Below are 23,589 nucleotides of genomic sequence, written 5' to 3'. Positions count from 1 at the left end.
AAGGAGGCAAAAGAATAAAAAGGGACATTTAAAACTTAAAAGTCGTAGAGAAAAGACTATTACGACAATCATAGTTCACAAAGCACTACATCGAAAACTAAAACCAAAGCAACCGTTCACAAAAAAAAACAGAATGATATTAGGTGCTTCGGAAGGGTAATCATATACTGTTCAACGAGTGGCATCTACATTTTACTCATGGTATGTGCACACTCGGTGATAAGTTGTTCATTCTGTAATGAAAAAGGACGAAATTGCGGTTCCGACAATTGGAGGATATCCGTTGTCATTGATGAAAGGTATTCGATAGCAGCTAACCAACTCGTGATGGCGTCCGGAGGGCGTCTGTAAAACATGTGATGATGTGAGAAAATACGTTTTACTTTAATTTAATTAAAACGGGCAATCCATAATTTACGAATATTTTACAGGAAAGCGAAATTGTAAATACAATTCATAAAGTTCGGTGCTGATGCGTTAAAAAACATCAGAAAAAAAAGAGACGAAAGATACCAAAGGGACAGTCAAACTCATAAATCTAAAACAAACTGACAACGCCATGGCTAAAAATGAAAAAGATAAACAAACAACAGCACACACGACACAACATAGAAAACTAAAGAATAAACAACACGAACCCCACCAAAAAACTAGGGGTGATCTCAGGTGCTCCGGAAGGGTAAGCAGATCCTGCTCCACATGCGGCACCCGTCGTGTTGCTTATGTGATAACAAATCCGGTAAATAGTCTAATTCGGTAGGTCACATTCATGAAAGGTAAGGGGATTGTAGTTACGACGTAAGGAACATATCCGATATCATTTGTGAAACGGTTATTCCATAACGGTCAACCAACTCGTGATGGCGTCCGTAAAATTTACGAAGGGATGATTTCAACTTCACCATTTGGAACTCTTGGTTTAATAGCTTCCTTGTGAGCAGCAACCCTCTATCAAGAAAATCATGATAGGAAATGCAAGAACTTCGGTTCTGTTTTAACAGACAAGCCAGGCCCACATAGCCAAACTATGACAAAGGTTACTTGTTCGTCTAAAGCTTAAGAGATAAATAGAAATATAATAACATCCACTTTACTTCTTGGTATCTCGGTTGAATATATTCCTTGTTAGCAACAACACTCTATCAAGGAAATCATGATATGAAACAAAACAAAATGGAATATCTTATCAACTGGGAAATAAACACCGGCATCCAATATGCAGGCGCTGCTGAAATGTTGCTTAACACAAATGGAAAGTTTACTGTGACAATTGGAAAGCTGAAATTTTCATCAACAACGGAATTATGAATTTAGTACGTTTGTTTTCCATTGTCGGATCTTATACTAGTCGAAAAGGGTAAGGTACATGTATATCATTTTCATTGTCTAGTCTACAAATGGATCCCTGTCCATTTCCACAACACTATAAAGGAGTTTTGATTATCTTGTATATTCTCTTGTGAAACAATGCAGTTAGTGGAAATAGCCCTTTCCATTTTTAGCTTGTTTTGTGAGTATCATGACTTTTTTCTAGTCAAACAATTTCTGTAAAAAAAGATTTATAACAAAAACAACAATTAAACGAGGTCTATTAAAAAATAAATCAAGACAAAACCGAAATTAAGTCACAAAGTGTTTTGCTCAATTTATATACTGAACTCCATTCTTTATCATTAAGAACTCCTTTCTTTTACCATTTTCTTAAAAACATGGATGTTATAGAAAGTCTATGATGTTTTTAAATATATATAGACGCGTTTTCTGTCGAATTTGTAAAAGTCACGAAAAAGTCTTAGGTTGCTTTGGTTATTAACCATGATATTTAATGGTGGCAATATCTGACAGTAATATAATATTACACACTAGGTAACGAGATTGGTTTATGAGATATCATGTAACATATTAATGTCTTGTACATTTTTATATATAACGAGAAAATGATCTTTTCAATATAAAATCATGTTCTTAAATCTGTAAACAGATGCTTGTCTGATGTTGAATTATTGCTTCTCCTTAATGTCTGATAAACTGTTGTGAGATTTGCATCTACATGCAGTCGATTCTTTGAAGCGTTTGAAAATTTGATATTAACATGTACTAGTAAGTTTGATCAGATAATTTATCAATTTCATGTTTGAAAAGGTTATTGGAAATAGCAAAAAATAATTTAATATTGTGACTCAAAATTACATTTTCTTCTATTTAATCAGTCGGGTGCACCGTTATCCAACTGTATCATTTCCTCTGGTTCCTCGATGCAGAAGATAATTGCACTTTTTGATGAAGATATTAAAGTACTTTAGCATTTGATTCTTTTATAAAGCTTGAGCCAATGACTTACCTGAGCTATTATTGGAGTCAATATCTATATGCAGAGATGAAAGCAATTCATCATGTTTCGTCCAACAAATGGGACTCAGTAGTGATACGAGTGAAAGTTCCGAGTTTATGGCATGGAGTTGGAGCAAAGTCAAGTGCCTGTGAGTTGGAGTAAGATTTCGGGATTCATTTTAGGTGAGAGTTGTGTTAGCTTTCAATCTCTATGTTCGATTAATACTTTGGTTCGAAATTTTGACTATCTTGTAAGTATATTCCCATCGGTGACTGCTGAATCCATACCTACAAAAGACGGTCGAAAGATACCAGAGATACATTCAAACTCATTTGTCGAAAATAAGCAGATAACGCCATTAATAAAGATTAAAAAGACCAATAGAACACAAAACATAACATAGACAAAATTGAGACTGAGCAACTCGAACCCAACCAAAAACATGGGGTCACGAATCTCAGTCGATCTTTGAACTTTGAAATGCTGTCGGTCAATTTCTAGAGTAAGTGCTTATTTATGATTTTAGGAAATAACTGGTTTCTGGGAGGTTTGCTTGTTGTTAAAATAGGAAAGCAGGCAATCCAGTCTACGGATATCTCTTGAAAACAGAGGAGTTCAAAATTATTCCAAGAAACATAGATACTCTTATGATGATCGTGGACAAGTTTGGTTAAATTTTGTCTTAGTAGTTTCAGAGGAGAAGATTTTTGTATAAGATTACAAAACTTTATAAGAAATAATGGTAAAATTGACTATAAAGGGCAATAACTCCTGAAGGGGTCAACTGACCATTTTGGTCATGTTGACTTATTTGTAGATGTTACTTTGTTGAACATTATTGCTGTTTAAAGATTATCTCTTTCTTTAATAATATTCAAGATAATAATCGAAAACGGCAAAATTTCCTTAAAATTACCAATTCAGGGAAAGCAACCCAACAACCTGTTGTCCGATTCATCTTAAAATTTCAGGGCAGATAGATTGCCCTTATAAACAATTTTATCCTATGTCAGATTTACTCTAAATGCTTTGGTTTCAGAGTTATAAGCCAAAATCTATATTTTACCCCTAAGTTCTATTTTTAGCCATGTCGGCCATCTTGGTTGGTTGGCCGGGTCACCGGACACTTTTTTTTAAACTAGGTACCCCAATGATGATTGTGGCCAAGTTTAATTTGGCCCAGTAGTTTCAGAGGAGAATATTTTTGTAAAAGTTTACAGACGACGGACACCGGACGCAGGACGACGGACAACAAGTGATGAGAAAAGCTCACTTGGCCCTTTGAGCCAGGTGAGCTAAAAATGGATTAAAATATGGTTAACCCAACTATCGGCTGGATATGAAAAGTATATCGACTGGACATGTTAAGTCTGTCGCTTCATCTATAAAATATTTCGACTGGATATATTAAGTCTAGCGGCTGAATATGTAAAGCCTATCGACTGGATATGCAAAAAATATCGGCTGGATATGTAAAGTGCATCGGCTGGATATGTCAAGTGCATCGGCTGGATGTGTACAATTTATCGACTTGATATGTTAAATCTATCGCTGGATATATAAATCATATTGTCATATTGTTGTTGTAAAATTATCCCCTTTATAGGTTCTTGATTAGAAAAAGAAAATTCTAATTCTTATCTAGGTTTATTGTTTCTTATAAAGTCTATCGGCTGGATATGTAGTCTATCGGCTGGATATGTAGTCTATCGGCTGGATATGTAGTCTATCGGCAGAATGTATCAAGTCTTTCACTAAATATGTAAAATCTGTCGCTGGATATGAAGTCTATTGCTGGATATATAATTTAGTCTATTTGGTGGAAATGTTAAAGTCTTTCGACTGGATATGTAAAGTCTATCGGCTAGATGTATAAAGTCTATCGCTGGATATGTATTGGTTTTCGGCTGGATATGTAAAGTTTATCATCTGAATTATGTATAGTGCGTTGCTGTTTATGTTTTGCATTGATAGTTTAAAGAAAGTCTTGGTGGCCACAGGAAGTTTATTAACAATTATGTTTTATGTTCACGCAATCTTAAAATCTTTAAAAAGAGTCAAAACAATTAAACGTAAAACCTCATTAGGAGGATAAAAACAATCAAACGGTTATTGCCCTACTTTAAAGTCTCCAGCGCATGCCTTTATTTCTACAGCACTGTGCTATACATATATTGATAACTAGATATATTTCAATCTGCAGCGCTAGAGTTTCTATTTTCATTGCAGCGAGGGACATATCTGATCCCCACTTGGTAGTTCAATGGAAAAAATCAAAGTTGGTCACTACCAATGTTCCAAATCGATTATCAACGAATTTGAGCCTTTTTTTTTTTAATTAAAAATACTTAAAACTTCTAACATTTATTACATGACTAAATATCTCAAAATTAATTGTCCATAACAATCTAAATATGAAATAATTCCACAAACAATGACGACTGAGACAATAAATTTCGACACTTAACTCATGTGCTCCAGAAGTATGACCCTTCCTTTCTCATCCAAGACACATAACATGTCATACGCAATGTGCAACAAACCCATCAAAACATACCTTAGAAATGTCAACACTTCTTCATTTTACTTGACTTACACAACCAGAACCTTTATAAATAAGGCAACATTGGTCCCAAACACTCTAATTATGTGGAGAACTTTGAATATTGACGTACGAAAAGAACATAAGATTCTGTGCGCACAGAATATTGTATTTCTTTTTCCATTTGCGGCAAACATTCATATCTAACATACCAGTTGGAAAAAGATTTCTTAAGGCAAAAATACAGTTTGCATTTGCATATATGTTTTAAACAATAGAATGGTGTAACTGTTATTTTGAAAATCTTTAATGACAGTGTGATTAAGAAAAAATAGGATATGCCACCTTAGTCGGTTAAACAGTTATGTTTCTATTGTTGTGGACCAGCTGGTTTTTACACTGAGTTTAAGCATCCTGAATTGTTAGTCAAAATTTACTTGTTAATATTACGTTCCAGTACCCTAAGTCCTTCGATTTTATGTTTAGTTTCTGTATTGTAGTGTTGAAATGCCCATTATTTTATTTTTAACAGACATTTTTTTTTATATAAATAAGACCGTTAGTTTTCTAGTTTGAATTGTTTTACATTGTCATTTCGGGGCCTTTTATAGCTGACTATGCGTTATGGGCTTTGCTCATTGTTGAAGGCCGTATGGTGACCTATAGTTGTTCATTTCTGTGTCATGTCGGTCTCTTGTGGACAGTTGTCTCATTAGCAATCATACCACATCTTCTTTTTTTTATATTTGTTCTGATTATTCATGTAGTAAGAGTAAGAAATCAAACTTATTTATCATAAACTTATTTTGAAAGCTAGGTGGCATCATAACTGTCACACATTCTGTCAATCAGCTTTTACGTTAAGAGGAATTTAATGGTTATTCTGATGGTAACTTGATAATTTAGATTTTGTATCGTGTGTTTGTCTTTTACGACATGGTATTATCTACAATATAGACAAATTATCACATTTTTATTTTACAGAATCATTTGAATCAGTAATAAACGTTTCAAATGTTCATCTATAGATTAAAATTTATAATCTGCCAATAAAGAGTTAAATGAGCAACAAAATTTAAGTCAGTAAGACAGTATGTTATATGTCATAAAATATGTGCAAAATTTGAAGCAAATGACAATAATTTAATTTTGGATGTAACGCGTCTTCTGATTGGCTGACGTTATTTTGATGAGCCCATAGACATAATTTAGTCATGGGACCGTGACGTCATCAACGTTTTTTTCATGGTTTTCTACGGTTTAAAATGGAATTTAGAATTAAATTATAAGAAATAACTGTAATATTTTTTCTGTCTATTCGAAATAACATAAAAAATGTGGTGCACACTGTTAAATAACCCGCTACGCGCGTTATTCAGTGTGCACCACATTTTTTATGTTATTTCGAATAGACAGAAAAAATATTACAGTCATTCCTTAATAATATTCAAGATAATAACCAAAAACAACAAAATTTCCTTATAATTACCAATTCAGGGTCAGCAACCTAACAACGGGTTGTCCGATTCATCTGAAAATTTCAAGGCAAAAAGAACTTGATCTGATAAACAATTTTACCCCCATGTCAGATTTGCTCTAAATGCTTTGGTTTTAGAGTAATAAGCCAAAAGATACATTTTACCCCTCTGTTCTATTTTTAGCCATGGCGGCCATCTTGGTTGGTTTGGCGGGTCACCGGACACAATTTTTAAACTAGATACCCCAATGATGATCGTACAAAATTATAATCCTGGTACCTTTGATAACTATTTGTGGCCAAGTTTGGTTAAATTTGACCCAGTAGTTTCAGAGGAGAAGATTTTTGTAAAAGTTAACGACGACGGATGACGACGACGGACGATGGACGCCAAGTGATGAGAAAAGCCCACTTGGCCCTTCGGGCCAGGTGTGCTAAAAAAGACATAATTTAACCAACAACTAACATGTTTGAATTCTAAATAAAAATGCAAATGTGTATGCATGTGATGTGTTTCCGCATCTAATTCGAATAATTCATAAATAAAGGAATTCAAATTCAGGCTCGTTGACCAATTTTTTCGATTCAAGTTTTTTTTTGCGGTTTGTCGGTTTTTGATGTACTAACAAAGATTTTGGATAAACCATTTTACGCTATGAAACAGTATATCAAATTTCCAATGGTTTTATTGTACTTTACAAATAAGAACACTTCTTTCATAGATAAAACTTTACTATTATTTTTTTTACAAAATAACTTAACAAAAACTAAACATGTATAAAATACAATGATAATGAAGGAATGCACTATGTAAAATGACAATGAAAAAACAAAACAACATAAATATACATGTATACAAGGCAAAAATTCTAAATGATGATCAGAATTTAAAGATGATTTTCCCATTAATGTCAAGCACATGGTGTTGATATAATTGTGATAGTATTGCCAAATTCAAGAAGAGTTATAATTCTGTCAATTTTATACGTTTTCAAATCCCGATTGAAAATATGCACTATTATGATCACACATTTTCTAACAAACACCATAAAATCTTTTTTTTTTCATTTGATCATCATCAAAGATGTTATTTTTATTAGTTATGTAAGCTAACACTTGGGATATAGTTTTTGTTTAACCCCATATAAATAATGCCGCCCTTGAAACCTGAAAAGTTTGCCAAAAATTCTGTTTACAGCAACAATAAATAACAATTGTTTCGAGTAGCTCTATTCTACAGGGATTGTGCAATATATGTTACAACATATATAATCATCTAAATCAGAGGGGAAAAACTGTCTATGAAGAACTGTGGCAACCTTAAAATCTCTTCTCTTAAAATCATATTTTACGAAAGGTATTCTAATGTAAGTAGAATCAATTTATTATAACAGTTCAATACTCTATCTTATTATGTAATATATCATCTTCTCTTCCAAGAAATCGAGAATCCTCAAAGTAACTTCAGATCTTAAAATACATAAATAAATCTGATTCGTCTTTGCTGAAGGGAATAAGTAAACTCTCAAAATTAAGAAAGCATGCATTTCCCCGTTTCATTTCCATGGTTTGCACAGTTGCGGGATTAGTTTAATTACTTTTTTTTTCTATTCAAATGTGACATACCGATTTTATTGTATTCGTAGAGTTGGGTCTCGCATACTTATCATATTGCCGACCTTATCATATTATATACAAGTACTCGCATACTTATCATATACTAGTACTCGAATACTAATCATATACTAGTACTCGCATACTTATCATATACTAGTACTCGCATACTAATCATATACTTGTACTCGCATACTTATCATATACTAGTACTCGCATACTAATCATATACTAGTACTCGCATACTTATCATATACTAGTACTCGCATACTTATCATATACTAGTACTCGCATACTTATCATATACTAGTACTCGCATACTAATCATATACTAGTACTCGCATACTAATCATATACTTGTACTCGCATACTTATCATATACTTGTACTCGCATACTAATCATATACTAGTACTCGCATACTAATCATATACTTGTACTCGCATACTTATCATATACTAGTACTCGCATACTAATCATATACTAGTACTCGCATACTTATCATATACTAGTACTCGCATACTTATCATATACTAGTACTCGCATACTAATCATATACTTGTACTCGCATACTTATCATATACTAGTACTCGCATACTAATCATATACTAGTACTCGCATACTAATCATATACTTGTACTCGCATACTTATCATATACTAGTACTCGCATACTAATCATATACTAGTACTCGCATACTAATCATATACTAGTACTCGCATACTAATCATATACTTGTACTCGCATACTAATCATATACTAGTACTCGCATACTAATCATATACTAGTACTCGCATACTAATCATATACTTGTACTCGCATACTTATCATATACTAGTACTCGCATACTAATCATATACTTGTACTCGCATACTAATCATATACTAGTACTCGCATACTAATCATATACTAGTACTCGCATACTAATCATATACTTGTACTCGCATACTAATCATATACTAGTACTCGCATACTAATCATATACTAGTACTCGCATACTAATCATATACTTGTACTCGCATACTAATCATATACGTTGATTGTAAAAAAACACTTGTTATTTCCCCTCCTCCCTATCATACAAGTACTCCTTGACTGCCTTGACCTTTTTTCTCATTGGTTAAATTCCTGCCTTTCTTATAGCATTGGTGAATATAAAACCTGATATGTCTATAAAAAAAATACCGAGGTAGATAAGTAGTTTAGCTCGCAACTTTGAAAATAATATCCGTTTTCACAAAACAGAGAAATTATCCGAGTCTTAACCTACTTCCTCGACACTTGTACTGAAGCTTAAAAGTGAACAAATGACAAATTACTTTCTTTTCTATAAAATCAGTCTGTATTGTTTATATTTTAAGGTAAACTACATTATCCTCTTAAAAATTCAATGATACATCTTCTTTTTTCATCTTTGTTACCAAGCAGAAAGGACAATGTGACACTTCTTTTTTCTTCAAATGAACATCATTCCTCTTCAAGTACAAAGCATAGTTTTTTCTGGCATTCCACAGGGTCCAGTATTCGGACCTATTCCCAATGACAAAACCCCTACATTTTTGCTCAATGTTGGGATAACAATATCTAAACGATCTTAAAATTAATTTTCATCTTTTGATCTAAGTGATTTAACATTAATCATAAGAACATTAGGTAAAGGTGACGGGCAATATTAACCAAGAATTAAACAAGGGGAGACAATGCAGTCAAATACCACGGTTTTCCACCATCTACTATTGCAACGTACTATAAAGTCGAGAAATCGAATTGAAATGAGAATTACTGAATTCGTTTGTATTACTCCAAATAACTATATATAACTTAGTAAATATAATCAAAAATTGCATCATTATAGGTTTAAGTCGAAACGTTATTCGATGTTGCAAAGAACATGTGTGCATGCATTTGCTGCAAGTTTATTACATATTTGACAAATCATGAGGTATCACTGTTTAAACAGTCTATTTACTATCCATCGAAAGTCGCACGTGAAATGTATCGATTTATACAATCTTCAGTTTGCCTTACACTTTCACGTGTGTTCAGTGAATCCATTGAAAGGTCTATTTTCCTTAGCTGATACTACGGTTACTTAAAACAGTACCCTGATTCGGCAGGCAACGTTGATAACAGTCTATATAAACGATACAATTACTGCATAATGAATAATCGCCAGATTTTCATTTGAATTACCAGTCCTATATTTTATTTACAGGTATGTCTATCAAACAATGTCTCACAAGTTTTACAGTCAACATAACAACACCAAATAAATCTACATTGGCATCTATCTGTTAGTCTCACAACCTGAGTATTATATCCTCGACCACAACACAACAAATCACAACTTTCAGGTCCGGAACCTGTTCTATTACAAAGGCGACCCTCAGTACCTAAAATACCTTTTATAGGATTCGGCGTACAAAAGTTAGGAGATTTATGGACAAACACCATATCGTCTTTTGATAATCTTTTCTTACGTCCGGTTCGGGCTTGTCTATGACGTTTTGGTGTTTTTGGTCTAAGCTTTCTTTTCGATCTACCAGCTATTCTTATTGAAATTTCGTATTTTTCTTTCAGTTTCGCTCCAACAGTGCTAAATTTTGGTAAACTCTTCCAACATGTTTGAATTTCACATGACCCCGAAACACCATGGCAACGACATCGAAGCCTCATCATATCTCTCACAGTCTGAAAATGAAACCAACAACATTACAATAATGCATTTATATTTGACATATAAAAAAAACTGGGTGTTTACTAAACATCTTAAAAAATAGTATTAAATACTTGTTTGATGAGTTGTACCCTTTAAAAGGGAGTTCCTTTAAATTAATTCGTTATAATATGTGTGTTGTGCATTTATTACACGACCCAAGTATACGTTAGCGAGATTTTGTTGGCTGTGTAACTATTCACTTATTAACAAGAAAAATGGAGAATATAGTACTGCTTAAAAAATTACAATTTTAAACCGTATCTTTGGAATATAACCACAATTTATATTTCGACTTTAAATTCGTTTCAGGATAAATATAGGACCGTTTTTTAATCCTCTTACCCTAAACAAAATTTCCATAAAATATAATTCGGTCTTTCAATCACATTCCTGCATTTAAATAGCTCAAAAACTATTCAACCTCATTGCATTAATATCATCAATGTAAACGAAATTGGTTACTGGCGCGGATAAATACGAAAAGAGAGATTCGGACGTCCTAGTGCTAACTACGACAACCTTATGCTTGATGTATTTATTTTACACATCATAATAGTATACTTAAACTAAATTTTGAAATAAATTTCCTCACATGATGCGAGTTCCTACAGAGATGAGATCGTCAGATTGAAAGAAATAAAGTAGTCTTATTCACATCAGTGATTTTAAAATGTGATTTTTGTGTTGATTTCCATGTACGCAAGATTGGAAAAGTGATATTTGTAAAAAAGAATTGTTTGCTTAAGTGAAAAAATACAATTTATGAAAAGGAAGATAAGACAAAATTCATACTGAGATGAAGTAGCCGAACTATCAAAAACTAAAATCCACCCAAACGTGGCATTTTTTTTTTATATGAATTTTACTTGGATTTAAAAGGGGATATATTGGAGTGCCTTTTGTCAACGGGTATAAATTGAACTCCAAAAGGTCACTTTCATTTGGAAATGGGATATGTGTGAGGATCTTATTTATGGAGGTCCTCTTGTCAATCTTTGAAAAAGGATATATTAACGAACGCTTAACATGTATATGTATGGTCGTCCTGAACATGCATGAAATATTTGCTACTGGAAGTTAAGAAACAATCAATCAATCATGTATGCATCTTAAAAAAAATATATAACAACATTCCCATAAATAACTTTTTACAAAAAAAACTTACTGTACCATATCATAAATAATATTTTTGCATGACATCTCTTCAGACATTTATTTTGTTTATACATGTATACTGCATCATAAACCAAATTTGACACGCGACATAACTTGATAAAGAGCCCGTTTTGAAAGCGTCTATTAAAACATTGGAGAGAATTACTAAAATGCACCTCAATAGAACCGTGAACAAATACCTCTATAAATGAAACATTTTGCCACAGGCAGCAGAACGTAAGAAAAAGGTGCATTTTACAACTTGATTCATGCCTTCATGTTCAAATTGTAATATTTTAACTTGGAAAACTCTTCTAGCAAACCATTTTTTCTCTACAGGTTTATCAACCTTTAATGGATAAAAATGTACTCAGAATTGAAATTGTTTAGAAAAAAAAATACTTTAAAACGAACTTAGAAATAAGCGATAAAAACATCTACCCCTCAATTTCTGATGTTTAATTAAATTATAGTCTATTATAACTACAGTAATAAAACGTAGAATTATTCATCAACATCAGGATGTGGGTATCTGTCTATTTTAACTTGAAAGGGCGCTTAACATTTATTAATATCAGTGTATAATTATGTTTACTTGGGTAGCTGTCAATACGTCTCTGCACGAACGCCTTTCTGTCTTTAAAAGCTAAATAATGTAATATTTCTATAGATAAACAGTTGGAGACTCAAACTACGATCAGATTTACCGACCCAGTAAAATCTCCATATACTGCTTCAGTCCAAACTTTATTAAATATAACCACTTATATTGGTATTTAATGGGATGGAAACTTAATGGGGATGTGATGAAAATTTACATGACATTGTTCACACTGCATTATGAAAAGAAAACATATTTTTGAATTTAAAACATTAATATCTGTCAACAATTTTGTAAAGATCGTATAAATGCTGACAATCTAATGTCGGGAAGTCGTGTTTTGTTATTAAATTTCATTCAAAAATTGTCATTACCGCAATTTTAAGTAAAAGTTTTTATAAAATTCAAAATGGGATAAATAGTCTTCTGATCTATATACGATAACATTACAAAGTTAATTGACATATTCAAAACATACATCAATATATGAATTTTAAAAAGAACAGATGTAAAATTACTTCTCTATGCATTATTTTTTTGTTCTCGATTTACCAAGTAAATGTTCTTTATCCGGAGATGATATGCGAGTTTTGACGCATATATTAAAGCAAACCAAAAAATCCCTTATATTTTTACCTGCATGTAAACATCTTTACCCTATTTTATACCAAAACGAATTGTAAAAATAAGACGGCCAATATTCATATTCACTTGTATATCTTTCCATCAGTAGGTGAAAATTAGCTAATGAAACCGAGTGGAATTTGAATATGAAGGAGTCTAAATTTTTGTATTTATCAGGACTATTCATGAACCAATTAAGAATATATAGCAAATGTATATCGTCTGTAAATTCATACGACATTTTAACCTAAAAAAATTAGTTTAAAACTGAATGACAAGACATACCTTTCCATTTAACCTGAGTTGCAAAACGCAGTTTTCCTTCAAACCTTATTTACGATGACATAGCGGCTTTTGTTACAACACGAATGGTAAAACATAGCTTTCCTATCAACCTTCATACAAAATAATTCAAACTTTAAATTTACTTTTGATAGAATTGGTTTTTTTTCAGAAAAAATACTGAAATTTAGAATTTAACTGTAAATTGCTTAAGGCAAATAATTTAAAGGAAATATGAATTTTAGAAGGCTCATTTCGATACGAATTCTAGGTCTCAGATGTCGCTTTACAACTTCTAAAATAAAAGGAAATACGTTGGTAGTCTGTTAAGGGACCTAATCTTTTGCTCGTTTGTGGATATATATAGTTGTCTCATTAATTCTTTTAATATTCAACAGTATTCCAGTAACTTAAAAACTGTGCTACGTCTTTTGTGACGACTTGATCACAAATTACAACATTCAGAGAGATGTTTTAGCTGTCAAGTTCTTTTCGCTTCTGAGTATCAGTCAAACATTTCTCTTTTATGACTATACAAAACTTATGGACGCCATTAACTTTTAACAACAGGTTCGTATTTTATTTCTGTAATTTCAGACGAATGGAATTTCTAACAAGTTATTGATGACTAGTATTATGACATATGCTATGGGTATTGGATTTTACATTTTCCAGTGGAAATTGTTTTAGTTTTTGCATATCCTTTTTGTGATTTGTAAAATCTACTGTAGTCCTCGAGCTAAGATTAAGTGCTATTAAAACCTGCTATGACTTAAAGGACAGTTGTAATGTTTATTGGTTATTTCGTAGTGGTAAGAAATTAAATCATTTTCACTGATAAATTCGACATAACCATAACACTTAAAAATTTGAGACGCGGTAGAATTGATGAATTATAACAATTGTTAAAATTCCTTCATTGTGGAACCTCCTCTTTGATCAGCCGTGCATATTTCTAAGGGGCGGTAAAATAGACTTATTTAAGCCTCATTACTGTGATTGAGCGATACCCGTAACACTTAACACCCTGTTTACGGGTATTTATCCAAAATCTATTGTCAAATCGAACAAAATCATTTTAACAGTAAACAATTGTGATAAAGATCGACAAATTGAATGTTGAGTGTTGGTGGTATGATAGAGATACCTACACGGTGTCAAGTGACTGTGATAGCACACGTTGAAGTTTAGTGTTTCTCTTCGTCTGATATGAAAAATTTAAACTCACAATTGTCGAAACCAGAAACTTTGATTTTCCATTTTTTTAGGAGATTAAAACAGGTTTTTTTTCCTGTACTCATGTTAATTCTTGTGGTTTTAAAGAAGACACTATTGAATACCACTGACAGGATTGACATCACTGCAATTTTTCTGAAAATATTATCTAACCTGAAGTACTTAAGCAGGGTTTTCGGCTATGTCCTTTTAATGACAACTTTTACTTATTTACAAGAAAATTGTAATGATAAATATTTTCTTACCCGTCGTCCTACTTCGTTGTTATGAATATTCATTTTATTTCTAACACTTTGCGTATCTTGGTGCTTAAGCACTTCCGGTGCATCAACAAACTTGCGGCTAAAATGTAGTCCATACTGTACATTGTCACTGCATCCACCCCACACCCATCCTTCTACAGAATTCTTGCCATCATTGGTAGGATCACATACACAATCTGTAAGGTTACCGGCACTACAAGCTCTGGTAACAGAATCAGTCACACCAGCACTTAATATGGAATAGATAAAGGCAGTCTCTCTAGTACCTACAAAAAAACAACACAAATATATAAAGAGTAAAATCACAAAAAAAAAAAAACAACACCGAGGAAAATTCAAAAAGGAAAGTCCCTTAATGGCAAAAGCATTAACCCAAACACACGAAAGGATAACAACTGTCATATTCATGACTTTTACAGGTATTTTATTAAGTAGAACTAGAACACACCCGTGATATCGCGGGTCCGTGACTGAATTAAAGTATATAACTATGCGCAAGCCTTATTTTAGTATTAGTATTGTCATCTGATAAAGTCATGCCGATTATAAGATACACAGTTTTCTCTGCTTTCAAATCTTTCTGTTTGAACCCGTCGAACTGGAACTTATCAATTATTGATAATATTAATTATTTGGAAAACAAAAGGTCCTGGAATGGAGTACTTTTTAATCAACAGCATTGTCCTATATTAGTTATAAATAAAGTTGAATTCTTTGATTCGCTGTTTTACGTCATGCCCGCTAACAAATTGAAAACTGTACCTATACGCCTTATTTTAGTCCAGATTTTTAGTATTCGTATTGTTATCTTAGAAAGTCTAACTGATTAAAATACTACAATAGGTAACAATTTGACAATTAAGTAGTGTCAACCCTGTGATTATGACCCGTGTAATACTATATAGCATATTAATCCTGAATACACCGTTTGGTGGTGCGCCTGTCAGATGCGGAACGTACAGATAAGGTAATCGGTAACAGGTGAATATACTATTGGTATCGGTATCGGACTCGACCCGGAACTTCTTAATTATTGGCAATATTAATTACGTGGAAAACAAAAGGGCCTGGAGTGGTGTAATTTTTAATCTACACCTTTGTACAACAATTTTATATATAAAGTTGAATTTTTTGATTCGTCGTTTTTACGTGATGACGGCTGACAAATTGGACCTCGTAATTTTAGTATTATACGGATATGGTGGATTAGGCCTGGTTTTATAGCTATCGAAACCTCTCACTTCTATGACAGTATCATAAAATTGCATTTGATAGACAACGGTCAAAGTGTTTTCTTTTGTACAGATTTTGTCTCAGTGTACATAATGAAGGGTACATATGTATCTAATTAATTAACACGTGAAGACGATCATGGAAAATACGAGATACATAGAACATCAAATGGTAAACTTAACTGACCTTTGATGATTGTTTGGGTCTTCGGGAACAGGGATATTTCTGTCTCGTGAATTTATCATCACAAACAAACACAGCAGCATTTTCATGTATAGAGTGTAAATGTGAAACATTGATTGAACGCGTACGGGAATTCGATGCGTAGGGTTTAAGGAACATTGATTAGCGTGTTCAGGAATTCGATGCGTAGGGTTAAAGGAACATTGATTAGAGTGTTCAGGAATTTGATGCGGTATGATTGAACTTGTACAGGAATCAAATAAAATGTGTCATAACGTGTACAGGAATTCGATGCGATGGGTTCAAGTAACATTGGTTTGATTGAACGTGTACAGCAACTCCATGTGGTGTGGTTGAACGTGGACAGGAATTCGAAGCGTTGGGTTCAAGGAACATCGACGCGGTGGGTTTAAGGAACATTGAATGAACGCGTACAGGAATTCGATGCGGTAATATTGAACGTATACAAAAATTCGATGCGGTGTAATTGAACGTGTAGAAGAATTTGGTGCGGTGGGTTCAACGTTTTCATTATTTTTGTAACATCCTTATTGACCTACAATTCCAACGCAATAACATTGCAATAATTGCTTATTTTATTCGTTAATATAACGCTTTCCCAAACATAGCTCGGATAGTTTTAAAGTTTGGTATTCAGTTTTTAATAAATACCCATAAGATTGTTGTTTCTTTCAATGTTGATTTTACTCCTGAACGAAAGTAATAAATGAAAGGTGAATTGAAATCTTCCCGTAACAAATATAGACTGCCTTTTTGGAATATAACAGGATTAAAAAAGCAATAAAGACGTTATAATCCAAATATGACAGCCAAAATGATTGAATAAATCCATACATTTATCGCCCAGTTCGTCAAAGTATAACGCTTTATTCGTTTTTGTCATTTTTATAGCTTTTCTTTTTTTAAAAGTCGTAAGGTTTCCTTTCTCTTGCACTAAAAGACTTCATTCTTCAAGGTTAATATACATCTACTTCTTCTATATAAGTTGACCACTTCAAATACCAATCTACTTGGAGACGAACTTCCCTCATACGCACTAAATCTTTCCTATTGTTATGTCGTCACTCTATCGCGTGCTGATTCATATACAGGTATCTATTTTATAAAAATCGCTCATAGAATACTTGGTAATATATTTTTGAAAAATATTGATTTTGTACTTGAAATGATTGGACATTTTTTGAGTGGGAACTGACTTTTGTCCTATGGCTGTAGTTGTCTTTTTGGGAAAATGATTTATGAATTAAGATATTTTTTTACACATTATATACCGAGACGATTTACTCACAGTTACATGTATATTACTACAGTCGAGTACAAGTACACTGATATTATCAATCGAGAACTGGCCACTATAGTGATTACTATTGCTTCGTTATGCGTAAACGAAACCTATACGAGTTGCTCATTCGTGTTTATTCTCACGGGCAATTTGTTGCTGTCCTATGTACACGTGACTTCGAAGTCGTATATATATATATATATAGTTTTGTGCTTTCTTGAAGCATCCATTTTGTACTCAGGGCGTTTGAGTTAATTCCTTTCAAGCTTTCATGTGCGAAAACGTTTGGAAACTAAATTCTTATCCGGGTTAAACGTTTTCTCGTGATTGAACAAACCTTTTTAGTTTAATATGAAATGTTAATCGCTTTTATCTTTTTGTTTAAATTCATATTCGTATGAAAATGATTTAAACTCGCGCTCAATGCATAAGATCTGGTGTTTTAAATTTGCATTTTCCTATGCAGAAAAGTTGAGAAGGCGCATACTTTGTGGTCCTTATTGAATTAAGTATATTTGAAGAGCGACAGGTCAACATTATTTGCTACAATTATGTACACAGACGGGGAGTGATTTTGAATAAATTTAATACCTGTCAGTTCTTTTGATCTTATATATACAAATACAGTAATGTACAAATATACCAGTATAAACTTCAAAGTCTATTTAAAGCTAGATCCGTTCTCACAGCGATTGGCATTTACTTTTTAAGTCCAGGCTTCCTCTTCATTCATTTTTACCTTAAAATTGACTTTATTGTTGAATACATAATTATAAAACACTTTCACTGGATGATTTTATCATTTGAAAATTCAATTATATTTGGATGGTAATGGTAATGCACTGAATTAATTGCGTATATTTTATAGCCAGATAGTTATAAACCCCTGGGATACAACAGGATCAAACAAAATCATCGTGTTCCTTTTTAGCAAAACGTCATTCTATACCCGTATGAGGCCAACCTTCCAAAAATAACATCAAATTAGACAACTACAAATGTATGCTGGCTTTCTACGCCGTTTCATCGACACATAAAATCTACCAGCACTGGGATTCTTTTTAAGTCGCCCAATGCTCTTATTTTAGACAATATTTATTACTTATATTTTGTTCTCGGCTGCTTTATCGTTCGTTCTACGATTTGTTTACAAATTGAAATGTTTTTTTCATCCCAGCATTGTTTTTTCAAATACACTGTCTTGCAAAAAATCTGGAGATCCGGTTGTTTAAACGTTGTGAGGTTTAAGAAAATATCTTTCATACTAATGCCACATGGACGAAAATAGTTTCTTTACCAACACGATGTTGTCGAAACTAGTTTTATTATAAGGCCGTGAATTATCTTGCAAGCTGTCAACTAGTTTTATTGCAAGGCCTTATATTAATGCCCGCGTCACACTGTCCCGATTTTTACGCCGATGGCAACACGATTATGGAAATTTTCAAAATCGGGACTGATCGTATCCAGATCGGACTATTCGTAGTGCCATCTTTAACCATCGTAGAACCATCGGCCACTTTTTCTAGCCTTCGGGGACAACTTCGGGAAGGGTTCTAAATTTTTTAACATGTTAAAAAATCCCCGAAGGTGCGTCCGATGTTGAGGGTTCGTATTGAGTTCGTATCACCATCCTCACCATCGTAATGTCACCAGGAATGCACCTTTGAACATCGTATTGCATTCGTGTTTCCATCGTTTCCATCGGACAGTTTTGACATTACGATGTCTACACGAATGAATCACGAAGCTACCCGAAGGTCTTACGATGGCAACACGACTTCGTGAAGACCTCGTAGTCCCGTCGTGATGCCATCGAATAAAAGTACGAAGGTGACAAGATGGAACTACGACGGCAATTAATCCAGCTAAATGTAAGTTAATTTTCGCGCTTAAATACATTTAAAGTGCCCTGCGCGATATGTACTGGTCAGTTTAATACGACAGTTAAGAAAGACGTTCACAAAACATGGAGCTCATATCATATGATTCTATGAGAACAAGAAAGGCGACAGCGTTGTTTCTATTAATTCAAATGGAACAAGAAGAGCAGGTATTACAGGCTCAGGATTTACTTTTACAAATAAATTATTATTTTTTGTCAATTTTTCATATCAAATAACATAATGAAAATCATAAACGCGCCTCGTATACCAACACTGCAGGTACACGTATATAGGGAAACCAACTTTTTCTTCATTATTCTGATTTTTTATGTATCGTCTGAGTTGTTGTCACACGAATGTTTACTCCATAAACATTTTGTTTTCTATATGTCATATTTTGCCGCATTTGTTGCTTTCCCCACATCCTTCCTTTAGTCTATATTATTATGATATTCTCCTGGAAAGAGCTCTTTTTGAATAAAAGGGATCAACGAACCCATTACCTTACCTTTAAGATAGATCAGTAAACATGGGCATAATTATGGGTGATTATTCAGACTAGTGCAAACATTTAACAGTTCAAACAAGGCAATGCCGAGCGTGGCATCCCCTCGTATGTAACATATTGGGGACAAATATGGACACTATATTTGTATATGACACATGCAGAAAATGGTAAATTAAATACGCATATTTGATACATAAACTATTTTTTTAGAAATCAACCAAATTATTCAGTAACTGGAAATACCCACGGTCTTCCGTCTTATGATTAAACCAAAAATTAAATGTACAATATAATGTATATTCAATATTGATCAAACAATTTAAAACGCGTGATGCCTTCGGCATATAATTTAAATGCATCGTAAGCTGTACACGACGTCTTTTAGACATCGTATGGCCATCGCGCCATCATCGTAAACCATCGTGTAGCCTTCGTGATCCATCTTGTAGGCTTCGGCTGAGATATGAAGCTTAAATACCGTCTTCGGTTAACCTTCGTATGTCCATCTTTTGCTATCGTATATACTTTCGGCACCCTCGTATAGACTTCGTTATTCATCGTACTTGCTTCGGTCACTTTTGGGTATTTTAACGAGATCGGGACCAACTTCGTACGAACTTACAATTTTCGCATTCGGGTGTCCATCGTATATAAAAATCGGGACAGTGTGACGCGGGCATAAGTATTATCTTACATGCTGTAGATATAAAAATAAGGAGAGGTGTTATGATTGCCAATGAGACAACTACTTAGTATTCACTAAAGTTCGAATAAAGTGAATTTAAGAAATAATAGGCAACCGTACGGCCTTCAACAACAAGAAAAAAACATACCGTATAGTCGGCTACAAAAGGTCACTCTGTTTAATTAGCATGGATTGTCCTGCATGCTGTCATCTTGTTTTATAAGCAAGGCCGTGATACTGTAAACTAGTTTTATTGGCAAGGGAGAAAATTGGCTTGCTCGCTGTCAACCAGTATCGTTTTATCTTCAAGATATTATATTGTCTTCCAAGCTGCCATTTAGTTTAATTGGCAATACGAAGAATTGTCTTACATAATGTCATCTATCTAATTAGCAAGTCTTTGACTTGTCTTGTATGTTATCAACTAGTTCCATTGGGAAGGCCGTGAATGAACTTGCAGTCTGTAAGGATGTCTTACTGTCTGTCATATAGTTTCATTGGGAAGGCCGTGAATGACCTTGCCTTCTGTAAAATTGTTTTACAAGCTGTCATCTAGTTTCATTGGCAATACAATGAACTGCCTGGCATTCTGTCAACTAGATTTATTGGCAAGAACGTGAAATGTCAAACATGTTGTCATCTACTTTTATTTGCAAGACCATTATTGTTTGTCCAATTGATCCACATGGGCAATTTTGATTGCAAGAGTTCTCGTTTGCAAATATGTGTTGAACAATGTGAATAGATTCATGATTGGTTAGTAAAAACAAAAAGCTGGTTGATACAATAAAATGTTAAATAAAAAAATTTGTATATCCGCTAAAGCTATTTTTAATCCAATGTCTTTTTGAACTTTTTTGAGTTCACATCCCACGCGTCATACCATAAGCTGTTTGATGAGAAAATGTTTTGTTTATGTCCGACCACCAGACCCTGCCTAGTTTTGTCGTACAATATATCTCTAAGTTCCTGTATGTTATCACTATTACTTGTTGGTATCTGCTGAGTCAATATTGACTATGTAGTTGTATAGGTACTTCATCAGACAAGTAAGGGGAGATAAGTCCCTATGATCAGTCTAATAGTAACAATAGTCAAGGGTAATTGACGAGCAAATCTTATTGACTGGATACAAGGTTACCTCTTATAACACTGATCAATAAATAAACTTTTATTACCTAAAATTATCTTATCTTGATAGCCAGAATGTGTATCATTCAAGTCTAAATCATAGGTATTATACCCACCGAAAAAAAAGTTTAATTTGGAATTACGTATGTTCACGTTTTAAAAGATTACAGGACTCGTATATCAACTTCACTTGATATGCCTCTGAAAAAGCAACAACTTGGTATTTTTTATAAATAGTAAAATATTTGAGTTTGATATTTGATTCATTGGTCTCTTCAATGTAATTTGTTCTTCCTACAACGTATACGTGTTCTCTAAAATTTGTATACAAAAAGGCAAAGATGAATAAAGCTTGAAAATAATTGTGTGATAATTTATTTCTATAAAGTTAAATATTTTTGGACCATCGTCAAAAGTCATAGATGAATGGCAAAAAACTAGTTTGACACTGGACAAAAGCAAGACAATACCTACGGGGTTTGATGTCTAAATCAAAGAAGAAAGGACTGGACCCTCGTCAAAGAGCAAGATGAACAACACTAAACATAAAGCAAACCAAAAGTAATATTGCATAGTAAATGTATTTTCATAATTCAGAACCGATTTCACCATCTCGTACAAGTTATTGTATGAGATAATAAAAAGAACAAATGCGTAATAAATATGTACATTAAACACCTGCCCCCTTTGTGATAGATACATATAAAAACTTCAGTTCATAATTAGTATTTACAAGATTCCATTGGGCTCCAAAAGAGACAAATTTCGTGCACATTTCATTTAAAAAATGGGAGGAAAAGAAATCGATTACAAAAAATGATTTTTCAACACTAAAGCTTATACTTAATGGGTTTGAAGGAACAAACCGTAAACCTCAAAACAAAATTATCTCTTCGCTTGATTTTCTTTATGGTAATTTAACTCATTGACAAAGAGTAAAGTTACCAGTCACATGCAGGCTCTTCATGCATTAACTTATTGAGGGGTCGGTAGGAAGTCTGATGCAATACGAATTTCTACCCGGTCGATCCAAAATGTATACCTTATTCCCCGTGGCTTTCGATATTTCCGGCTCTTCATACCTATCGCTTCTCTTTGAAGATCCTATCTTTACTTGATCTCGTCCTGAATGTTTGTCACTTGACGGTAAGCAAACCGTGACTTAATCGATCTAATAACCAGAACACCATTTTTTTAAATCTTCAAATCTTATTTCTTCTCCAATTTGGAGGAAACGGGGAGGAGGGGATTGAATCGCTTTTAAACTTTTGAAATAAAGAAAATATTATATCATCGTTAACGATTGATTTGTGTGCACAGATCTACTATGGGTGTTGTATGAAATATATTATAAATTACAAGTCAACAACCGATATTAGATGCAATTTCATCTTTAAAAAACAGTACCTTCAGTTTGTTTTCATAATATTACAATTTGCACTTATATACAAGTGTTTTTGTTCTGCGTTTTAACGATGTAATTCTTTTAACCTCTGATCGTAATAATACAAGTGCAATATCGAAAACTCCCACAACTACTTTAAACTTGCCAAAAAATTGTGTATCTGTCCCAAGTCACAATTGTTTAATATACGGTTTGGTAGAATTGAGATAAGTTCAAACAAAAATCAAAGTATTATTCTGAGATGAACTAAAAGTACAAAATGTCATCTAATTTTCTTTATCCGCTCTTGTTTTAACTCTCTCTGTTCACACAAGAAGTGTAATGTCAAAATTATAAAATATAAACATAAACAAGGAAAATATCCTTTTTAGCAAATCGACATGCAATACTGAATTTCATACAACTTGAACAGC

The 23,589-nt window shown here is 33.2% G+C and overlaps 1 protein-coding gene across 1 annotated transcript in view; it reads right to left on the bottom strand.

Moving 5' to 3' along the window:
• Positions 1–7,062: 7,062 nt before the first annotated feature.
• LOC143068741 (protein Wnt-16-like) overlaps positions 7,063–23,589 on the bottom strand; it is a 30,800-nt gene continuing 14,273 nt past the window's right edge. The window contains exons 3-4 of the mRNA XM_076243013.1: positions 14,825–15,108; positions 7,063–10,653 (exon numbers count right to left, since the gene is read on the bottom strand). Coding sequence (XP_076099128.1) covers positions 10,168–10,653; positions 14,825–15,108 — 770 coding nt within the window. The 3' untranslated portion in view covers positions 7,063–10,167. The remainder of the gene's footprint in view (positions 10,654–14,824; positions 15,109–23,589) is intronic.

Source organism: Mytilus galloprovincialis, chromosome 1, assembly GCF_965363235.1.
Source record: "Mytilus galloprovincialis chromosome 1, xbMytGall1.hap1.1, whole genome shotgun sequence".
NCBI classification, from domain to species: Eukaryota; Metazoa; Mollusca; class Bivalvia; order Mytilida; family Mytilidae; genus Mytilus; species Mytilus galloprovincialis.
This window is presented reverse-complemented; position numbering and strand designations above follow the sequence as displayed.